The sequence below is a fragment of the Lactuca sativa genome, chromosome 8, assembly GCF_002870075.4.
Source record: "Lactuca sativa cultivar Salinas chromosome 8, Lsat_Salinas_v11, whole genome shotgun sequence".
Lineage (NCBI taxonomy): Eukaryota > Viridiplantae > Streptophyta > Magnoliopsida > Asterales > Asteraceae > Lactuca > Lactuca sativa.
In genome coordinates this window covers 283,328,123-283,338,458 of record NC_056630.2, presented here as the reverse complement: position 1 = coordinate 283,338,458, position 10,336 = coordinate 283,328,123, and the positions used below count along the sequence as shown (strand labels likewise).

The window sequence follows — 10,336 nt, the reverse complement described above, 5'->3', positions numbered from 1 at the left end:
CCTGATTTGTGATGCCTGTAGCCTAGGGTCCCTTATGGGAGATCCTCAGTGTTTCTCTAGTGGTGAGGGTTGATTATTGTTATGCTTGTTCTCTAGGGTATTGTGGTAGTACTTCATACAAATGTGGGTAGGTGTGGAAGGTAGTATGGGCCCGTACTACTGAAAGCACAGGACCCATACGCGTATCAGGGAAACCATGATCTCTAGGGTGGGTTGAGAGAGAGTTGGATCCCAGGGGGTAGGAAGAGTCTGAGATTTTGTGTGGTGTTTCTTTTCAGTATGGAGATTCCGAGGCATGATGAGAGTGGATCCGGGTCAGGATCGGGAGCTGGAGAGAGGGTTCCGGGCGAATCGGTGCCGCCCGAGGTTGTCGGTCAGATGAGCACGAGCGAGTTGGACGTGAGGATTCGTGAGATCCTGCGTGAGGAGATTGCGGAATTGTTCCGGGCTGAGTTGCCAGAGCTGTTTGGGTCGATCAAGACCGCCATGGTTGAGTATTTTGATGAGCGTTATGCGGCTCTCACCGAAACGGCTACCGCGGCGGCTACAGCAGCTGTAGCAGCGGTAGGGGGAGGAGCTAGTCGGGGTTTTCAGTATCGGGACTTCGATAGGACGAAGCCTCCCACATTCGACAGAGTTCAGGACCCGATTGTTGCCATGAGGTGGTTATCTGACGTGGAGGGATGTTTCTTCACGTGTTCATGCCCTGCTGATCATAGGGTGAGGTGTGCTCTGAATCTGTTGAGGCTCGGGGCGAAGGATTGGTGGAGATTGACCACGGGGTCATTTTCAGAGGCGCAGAGGGTTGCGGTTTCTTGGGATCAGTTCAGAGAAATGTTCAGTACTCGTTATGTTCCGCAGGTTGAGAGGGAGAGATTGGCTCAGGAGTTCCTTGAGCTGAAGCAGGACTCGGAGTCGGTGACTGAGATCACCAGGATGTTCACTGAGAGGGCGATGTTTTGCCCAGAGTTCGCTTCAGAGCAGGCTCAGATGTCTCGGTATCTGAGCATGCTCAAGAGGGACATCAGGCAGTTTGTGTCTGCGCAGAGATGCGAGACCTTGTTGGAGTTGCAGGAGGCCGCTAGGCGGCGTGAGTTAGAGATTGAGTTGCAGATGCGTGAGTTGAGGCAGGCTCCGGTGCAGTCGCAGCCGGCGCCGAAACGGTCCAAGACCGTTGATGTTAGAGTGGGGGATTTGAGCAGCCACACTTGTGGGAAGTGTGGGAAGGGTCACACCGGGGTTTGTAGGACCGGTGGTGCATGCCGCAAGTGCGGAAGGGATGGGCACTATGCGAGGGATTGTCGGCAGTCAGCGCCAGTTCGGGATTTGAGGATCTGCTATCATTGTCATCAGGTTGGACATTTGAGGGCCAATTGTCCACAGTTTGCTGCTGGATCGGTGCAGGCTCCAGCACCGGCCACTTTGAGGATCACAGGTGGAGGTCAGGGTGGAGCGGAGCCCCAAGGGCTCAGGGTCGTGTTTTTCAGCTTGTTGCAGAGGAGGTCAGGGCAGTGCCAGAGACAGCTGCGGGTATGTTTCCTTCTTGATCTCTTGTTATCTTGTGATTATTGTGGTGTATGTTCATGAGCCGATAATTGTTTGGATTTTCGTTGTGATATTCTTCATTTTGCGGGTTGTGGTTGGGTTATGGATTTGTGTTTCGGGTTTTCGTCTTGGTATTCGTTGTTCTTGAGGGTTTGATATGATTATGGTTAATGTTTCGGTGCTTTCGTTGGCTATCGTTCGTAAGGGTTGTTAGTGGAGATGTGGTATTGGGTTATATGTCAGGCAGCATCATCGTTCATGGAAGGGATAATTGGAGATCGGATTCTTCTTGAGCGGATTGATCGGTGAGGAGATGTGTTTTGCTAAGGGTTGTTTATGCTTGTGAAAGCGGCCCGTGTGGAAGTGGTCTCTTGGTGCAGGGTTGTTTGGGAAGGTCGTTGATGGCGGCTGGCGGTTGTTAGTCAGTGCTATAGTGGGGGAGAATTGGAGAATTCTCCGGGAGATCGATGAGTATTTGAGGGTGTTTAGCTGTTGGGTTTCAGCAGTGTTCTGTCAGCCTAGAGTATAGGCTGATAGGAGCGAGTGTCGGGCATGCGGGGCGGGATACAGACCTAGGGCATTGGTTGTGGAGGCCTGGAAGCAGGCCGGGATCGAGTATGTCGACGGAGTTAGAGTTCGGAACCCCTAGAGGGCTAGAACGGTATGCATGGGAGGAATTCTGAGGGGGATAGCATGGGTTGTTGATTGATAGTGAGCGGTCCGGATAGACTGTAGGCCGGAAGGCGTACCCGTCATACCGAAGGCTCAAAGAATGGTCCAGCCAAACTGAAGGCTCTGAGAGCGGTCCAAATTGGCTGAAGGTTCTGAGAGAGTGGTCTAGATGGACTGAAGGCCTGATGAGGCGGTCCAGTCATGCTGAAGACTCTGCGGGTATTGTTGGATCAGTTTGAGATTGCTGATTGTGTATGTTGCAGTGTGATTGCATTGGAAGGTCTGGCCCCGGGTAGTGATTTTGATGAGTTGAGAGAATGCATGGGATTGAGAGCCCTTGCAATGAGAGCCACAGTATGTGAATCGCGGTTACGCAAAAAAGGGTGGTGTCGCAGTGGGCGAGCACCGTGGCACGTGTTGAAGTAGCAATGTGGCCAAGTGGATTCCTTGGAAGGGGAAGAGAGAAAGTTGTGTAACTCCGAAGGGGAGTGCAAGTTCGCGAAAGTGAAAGCTGCAGAGCAGAGTTATGATTAGAGTAATTCGAGTATGATTTTGGGCATCGTGCTCGCAGCAGTGAAGTAGGAGCTCATCCGGTTTGGGATGTCTGCTGAGGTTGCGGAAGGAATTCCACAGGTGTAGAGCCCAGAGGCTTGGAAAGGATGCGGGGGGAAAGTCCTGAACTCTCTGTATGATTCTGTTCAGGGTATTGGTTATGTATTAGTGGTTCATCCTGGGGGATGTTTGAGGGTGTCATCAGTGTGTCGGGTTTTCCAAAACCTGAGGATACTGGAGCTAGTTCAGCATGTGTAAGTGTTTGTAAGAGGAGGACTCGTGGGAGTGCTCTGAGATAGAGAGTGGGTTTCCGTCGTCACGGAATGGACAGAGTGGGATTCGGATCAGGGATCCGATGGTTCATGGTTTTCTAGCCTTTATGAGTCGAGTGATGGTTGTGATTTGGAGTAGTGTTTCAGTATGGGTAATTCTCAGGGGTTAAGCGAAGATATTAGAGAGTGAATCCGGTGCCCTATTTGAGACGGTGGTCAGGACACCGTGAGGGAAGGAAAGTGTATTCGAGTTCGTTTGGGTATGCCTTGTGGGGCCTGGTCTGGTTAAGGCCAGGTGGAGCATTGTGGGAGTATCCTTGGAGTTGAACTGCTATAGGCTTCGAGGGCGAAGCCTAATGTAAGTGGGGGAGAATTGTAACATCCCGAAATAGCGAGAGTAGAGTTGAAGGGCCAAAAGTGTTAGTTGGGAAAGAGTGACTCGGCGAGTCCATGGATGGACTCGGCGAGTAGAGTCGCGGCTTGACCGCGTGTTAAGTAGCCGACTCGGCGAGTCGATGAGTTGGACTCGGCGAGTAGGCGCTGGGTGGAGAAAACCCTAATTCTCGGGGTTGAGCCCTATATAAGGAACATTATGTTCCTTCCCCAGCCTCTTTATTTCCCTCTTGAGTTTCAGAAACCCTAAATCGCGAAGGAGCTCCATTGTTGAGTGGATTGGAGCATTGGAGAAGTTTATTGAAGGAATTTGGTGGGAATTGAAGGCTTGGGGCAAGGGGCTTTACTTGGAATCAACTTCATTGCAGTTGGGGGCGTCCATTGGAGGTAATATCCCGTTCTTGGTCTGATTGTATGTTGTTTCTTCAATTTGGGGGTGGTGGGATCTTGTCTAAGGGTGTATATGGAAGTCTAAAGGGTAGATCTGAGGTTGCTACCTCAGATCTGGAAGGGAGGAGAATCAGAGAGCATGAAAGTCCCTGTGTTGGAGTGTTTAGTGAAGCTTGCAAGTCTCAAACCCTAGTTATAAGTGATTAAGGCCTAGATCTCTTGGGATTCACGTAAAGTTTGCCACTTTACGTGATGGATGAGTTGTATAAGGCTAGATCTATGTTTTGGATCATTTGCATGGCCTATAATGCTTCTGAAAGGATTCAGATCGGTGGTACTCGGCGAGTCACATGGGTGAACTCGGCGAGTTGCTTGAAGATGAGCTGGGACTCGACGAGTTGGAAGAACAACTCGGCGAGTAGGTTGATGTTAGCCTTGGACTCGGCGAGTCTGTTCTTGGACTCGGCGAGTCTTGTCGAAGAGTTCCGATAATCTCAGGTCGAGTCGAGAATCGGTGAGTCAAGGGATGACTCGGTGAGTCGTGTGCGAGTGGACCCTGATTTGGTGGGCTCGGCGAGTCTCGGGGTGACTCGGCGAGTTAGGTCGCGGATGGAGTGAAGTCTGAGTATGGGAACTCGACGAGTCATAGGGTTGACTCGGCGAGTAGGGTCAGTCAGGAGTTGACTTTGACCTTGTCTTTGTCCAAGGATTGACCAATGGTGTCCGGGGGCATTTTGGTAATTATTGTTGTTGTTTTGAGTTCAGCGCATTGGTGGTTGATCAGTGGTAGAGATCGTATCAGTGATCGGAGTAGCTTGGATTATCTGTTCAGTCGGCAGCTTCGAGGTGAGTTATCCTCACTATATCAAAGGGGTCCAAGGCACCAAGGCCGGCCCTTATCGGATTGAGATCCGGGTAGTTGTTCTTATGTTGCTACTTTATCATGTTGCATCCTGTGATTTAGGATGGTATATGCTAGAGACCTGATTGAGATCGTTATCCAGAGAGATAGGGAGATGTTATGTTAGTGACCTGTTAGGTCGGTATCCTGGTTAGGATAGTGGCATGTTATGTGATCTGTTGATCTGCTTGTTATCTGTGAATTGTTAGATGATTGTATGCATACGTGCACAATGGAGGTTGGACTGGAGTTGGGTTGAGGCGGGTCCTGCTGTGTGCAGTAGGCCAAGACACCCAGGGCGGACCGGTTGTCCCGTAGGCCTAGCGAGCGGTCCAGACAGACTGAAGGCCCGGTGCGGGCGGACCAGTCATACTGTAGGCTCAGAGAGTGGACCAGGTGGATTGAAGGCCCGGGAACGGGCGGACCAATCACACTGCAGACTCGATGTATGCAGATTGACTCATAGGGTGGACCAGGTGGACTGTTGGCCGGTGCGGCGGACCAGTCACACAGTAGACCCGGAGAGTATGGCTGTTCTATGATCGGATATGTTATGGCATGTTATGCGTGTATGGTATTTGTGATTGGTATTTTGGGGGTAACTCACTAAGCTTTCAGGCTTACAGTTGTGGTTTCATGTTTTTCAGGTTCTTCAGGAGATCGTGGCAAGGCGAAGGCGTGATCGTACCGCTCCTCGTAATTTTATGGTGTTATGATTCTGGGAATACGATAAATATTTTGAATTGAAAACCTTTTTGTAAAGAATTGTTGGAATTGAGATGTTTTTGAAAAATTTAAAATTTGTTGTGTTTTCGGTCGTTACATCATTGGAGATATATCCAATAGCTTTGGCATCTATCCATGCTTAAAATACCTTGATATCAGCCACAATAATTTTCACGGGCAGCTTTCTCAAAACTGGAGTAAATGCAAGAATTTGACAGCTTTAGTGATGGCCTATAACAACATCAGTGGTGTCATACCACCAGAGTTTGGAAATTTAACTCAACTACAAAGGCTTGATCTTTCTTCTAATCATTTGGTAGGTGAAATCCCGAAGGAGTTTGGGAAGATAAAAAGTATGTTGAATTTGTCGTTGGGTAATAACCAACTTTCAGGTATTATACCTCCAGAGCTCGGATCTTGTAAACTCCTTGAAGTAGTCGATCTATCCACAAATAGATTGAATGGGTCAATACCAAGAAGTATTAGTCAATGGGAACATATCCACTACTTGAATCTTAGTACTAATAAGCTAAGTGATAAAATTCCGAATGAGATTGGAAAACTAATTCATCTTACGAAAATCGATTTATCTCAGAATTTGCTCACGAAAGAGATACCATTTGAAGTTCAAAGTTTGAAAATTTTGCAAAAACTAGATCTTTCTCACAATAAACTAACTGGTTCAATTTCTAATGCTTTTACAAGTTTGCCTCATGGGATTGATATCAACCTCTCTTACAATGGGCTAACTGGTGTAGTTCCCCCAAGCCCCAACTTTGTAAATGCATCCATACAAGGCAATCTAGGTTTGTGTGGAAATGTTATAGGAGTGAAACTTTGTTCATTCCAAATTATGAACAAGAAAAAAGGTCCCTTTCACCATAGGATCATCCTTGTAGTTATGCTCCCCCTTAGTGGGGTGGTTTTACTTGGTTTATTCACATGTGGCCTAATTGCTTATAACCAACAAAAGAAAAAGTCTCCACACAAACCATTGGAAGAGAAAAGTTGTGATTATTTCTCCATTACAAGTTTTGATGGAAAAGTAGTGTATGACGATATCTTGAAGGTAACAAATGATTTCAACGAAGCATACTGTATTGGGACCGGAGGATATGGTATTGTTTACAAAGCCGAGCTACAGCCTAACAATGTGGTAGCTATCAAGAAACTTTATTCATCATCTGAGAATAATGATCATACTGGTTTCCTTAATGAGGTACGAGCATTAACCAACATAAGACATCGAAACATAGTGAAACTCTATGGATATTGCTCCCATGTTCGCCACTCATTTTTGATTTATCAATACCTTGAAAAGGGAAGCCTTGGATCAATCTTAAGAAGCCATGTCTTAGCAAAAGATCTGGATTGGTTGAATAGAGTCAATATTGTAAAGGGTGTAGCTAATGGTTTGGCTTATATGCATCATGACTGCTTGCCTCCTATGATTCACAGAGACATTTCCATAGAAAACATCCTTCTCGATTCTGATTATGAGATACATATTTTTGATTTTGGCACATCCAAGCTTTTAAAGCTAGACTCATCCAACTGGACTGCAATTGCAGCCACGTACGGTTATATTGCACCAGGTAAAATAATCTTGTAAGTGTGTCGCGCGCGTGTGGGTATGTGTGTGTGTGTCTATATATATATATATATATATATATATATATATATATATATATATATATATATATATATATATATATATATATATATATATATATATATATATATATATATGTTAGAATATTTTGGGGTTGATATAACTATTTTCTATCTCATGTTTATTTGATGTAGAGCTTGCTTATACAATGGTGGCAAACGAGAAATGTGATGTGTATAGCTTTGGCATTGTTGCACTAGAAGTGATCATGGGAAAGCAACCCGGTGAACTACCAACATTGTCTGTTGATTATTTGGTGTTAGCAAATGTGGGAGATAGTCGGATTCCATTTCCCTCACCACAAGTGGAGAAACAAGTTAAGTTAGTATTGAGTCTTGCAAGAGCATGTTTGAACTCCAATCCACATGGAAGGCCAACAATGTACCAAATTTCAAATTTGTTGACGAAGGCATGATAGAGTGTACTTTCAATGTTCTTTTCTTTCTCAGTTCCTATATATATGCATCCTGATAATATGTATTCATTTTAATGCCTTCTGGTTAAGAAACTTCTCATATGTTTTCTTAACTCATTATGTAGTCAGTGGCGGATCCAAAACCAAGAACATCAGGGGGCCAAAATATATAAAGGAAAAATATAATAAAAATTAATAAAAGAATATGATTTTTTTTAGTTTTTTCTTGGGTGTTTTCACCAAGAATGGGTGTCAAAGAAAAACTAACTGGGGTCTATTGTTCAATTACATAAAAATTTATTTTTTTTGCTAAAATTTCCCATGGGAGCTATTTTTAAGTGCAGCCATACACCCCACTTGTGGTAGTAAATAAAAAATAAGTCAGTGAAGATTGATATCTTCTTAGAAACTTCACTTCTCGACAAGTCTGTTGCTTAATACTCTTCAGGATTGATTCGCTATATAAGTTTTGTCCATAATTTAGCAACGACCTTTCACTTCTATTTTTTCCAGGTGAAATTCAGCAACAAGTCTTTCCATCAATATGGTTTACAATAAATGTAAAAGTAGCAAAAATAAAATTGTTAAGTTAGTTATATATGATAAATTATTTTCTGCAATATACGTCAAATAAATACTCACATACAAACACTAATAGAGTTTCAAACAATATATCGGGAATATTTACATATTGTATCAGTTACAATTCATCTTAACTCTAAATACAAAATTCCTATCAATTGCAGGTTGGTGATGGGCGGCAATTTGTAGGTGTGTTATAAACAGAGAAGTTTCATACTAAGAGATGTGTAATTAGTTACCCTGACTTAATTTCACATCATACAGTTAAAACAAAAGTTCAGATTTGTCTTTACAAAGACAACAATTTTTATATATAATTATAAAAAACAAGTTTTGCATGTCAAATCTATTTAAACAGCTCGTGACATTTCTAATTCACCAATCTGTTCCTGCGTCATGCTTTTGAACTATTGAATACCACTTTTAACAGCGTGGAACATTTACACGACGAGATATATAACCATAAGTTTAAATAGAAATTACATGATTTCAATTATTAGTACTCATTTCACTTCACTTTGAGATATGACATCATACTATTTTACGTGTTATCTTGATGCATTTCATTTGAACATAATGTGGTCGTAAGATGGGTGTAACATCAATTGAATTTATGCATCAAAAAAACAGTCAAGCTTTGACCTTTGACAAAGAGAGTAAACAAGACAAAAGGTACTCTGTTTGCTTTTCACCAGTTAACAAACTGATTGCCTGTAAATATAGGTACAAAAAATATATAAGCTAGATGAATAAAAAGGGAAGGAAGGACCTCCACAATTACATTAAAGATGTAACTACCATCTTCTTTCTTAAATATGTTTTTTTAAACGGTAAATCTAATATATTCCTAATTCCAACTTGAACTCTCAATTTCAAAGAGAAGGGAGGACAACACTGATACTATTAAACTAGAAGCCATTTGATAACTATTGGATTAATTGGTTTGAATATCCAAACAAGGAGTTTTTAGTTTCAAGGGTAAAATAGGAAAGTTTACTTTCGTAGTTTTTATCTATTGGCTGCATGGTTTTGAGTCCATTTAGATTTCTAATTGGATTAGTATAAGGATTTTTTTTGTTTTAGTATCATACTAGGTTTCTATTTTATTTATTTTACTATAAATAAGGTGTCTAGGGTCAATTGTTTATGCAATTCTAGTACTACCGTTTTTAATTAACTTTTTGAGCTAAGTAATTTTTTTTCTTCCCCTATATTCTTCTTATGTTTTGTTTTTCCAAGCACCACAAAAAAAAGGCTTACTTTTCTACACTTGGTATCAAAGCGGTTCCATTGAATGGGGTGTGATTCGGTTTTGATCGCAAGCATCCCTGATTTCTCTTGATCGAGCTTGTTCTAAGGTAGCGAGAGACTAACCGGATGCACGGAATAAAAGGATGAGATGACATCAAAGTGGGTGGCTTTGATTCGGTTCATTTTGTTTTGCGGGTGATTGAGACGGTAAAGGTGATTGTGACTTTTTCTTATTGTTTGGTGGAAAAGTGCTCTTGGAACAAGCTAGATTAAAGAGGTCGGGTTTGTCAAAAGAGATAATAGGATATTGATGGTTAAAGAACGAGGTTTGATGATGTATCAAGTTCCGGTTTGGACTCCAACGAATTATTTGGTGTGGCAGTCAAAGTCAAGTCGATTATGGATGCACACAACATATGGGAGACAGTTGAATCGAGAGCGTTAGGTGAAGCATCGGATTAAAAGAAGTCAAAACAAGCTCTTGCATTTTTGTTTCAAGTGATACCCGAAGACATGGTATTGCAAATGGCGAGTTACACTGATGCAAATCAAGTGTGGGATAGGCTAAAAACACAGTATTTAGAAGTGGATCAGGTGAGAACGGCACGACTTACAACCTTAAAAAAGGGAGCTTAAAATATTGTGCATCAAGGAGAGTGAAACGGTTAATGATTTTGTGACCAAATTATCTGGTTTAGTGTCAAAAATAAGATTCTTGGTTACGAGCTTGAAGAAGTTGATTTGGTGAAAAGGTTACTTGATTCGATACCTAAGTCGTTTCCTCAAATCGTGGCTTCAATAGAGCAATGTTTTAAGTTGTATTCGATGTTATTTGATGAAGTTGTTGGTAGATTGAAGGCATACTATCACACCCTGCCCGACCGTCGACTGAAATGCCAGGTAGAGCGACGTAGGGATGTTGGTTCTCAGTCATTGAACATATATTGAACAGTACAAAATAGAAT

The 10,336-nt window shown here is 42.9% G+C and overlaps 1 protein-coding gene across 1 annotated transcript; it reads left to right on the top strand.

The window, feature by feature from the left end:
• Window positions 1-5,677: 5,677 nt before the first annotated feature.
• On the top strand, window positions 5,678-7,538 carry LOC111887619 (MDIS1-interacting receptor like kinase 2). Its single transcript, XM_023883783.1, has 2 exons — window positions 5,678-7,046; window positions 7,258-7,538. Exons 1-2 carry the CDS (start codon window positions 5,678-5,680, stop codon window positions 7,536-7,538), a joined length of 1,650 nt encoding a protein of 549 aa, XP_023739551.1.
• The last annotated feature ends 2,798 nt before the right edge of the window (window positions 7,539-10,336 follow it).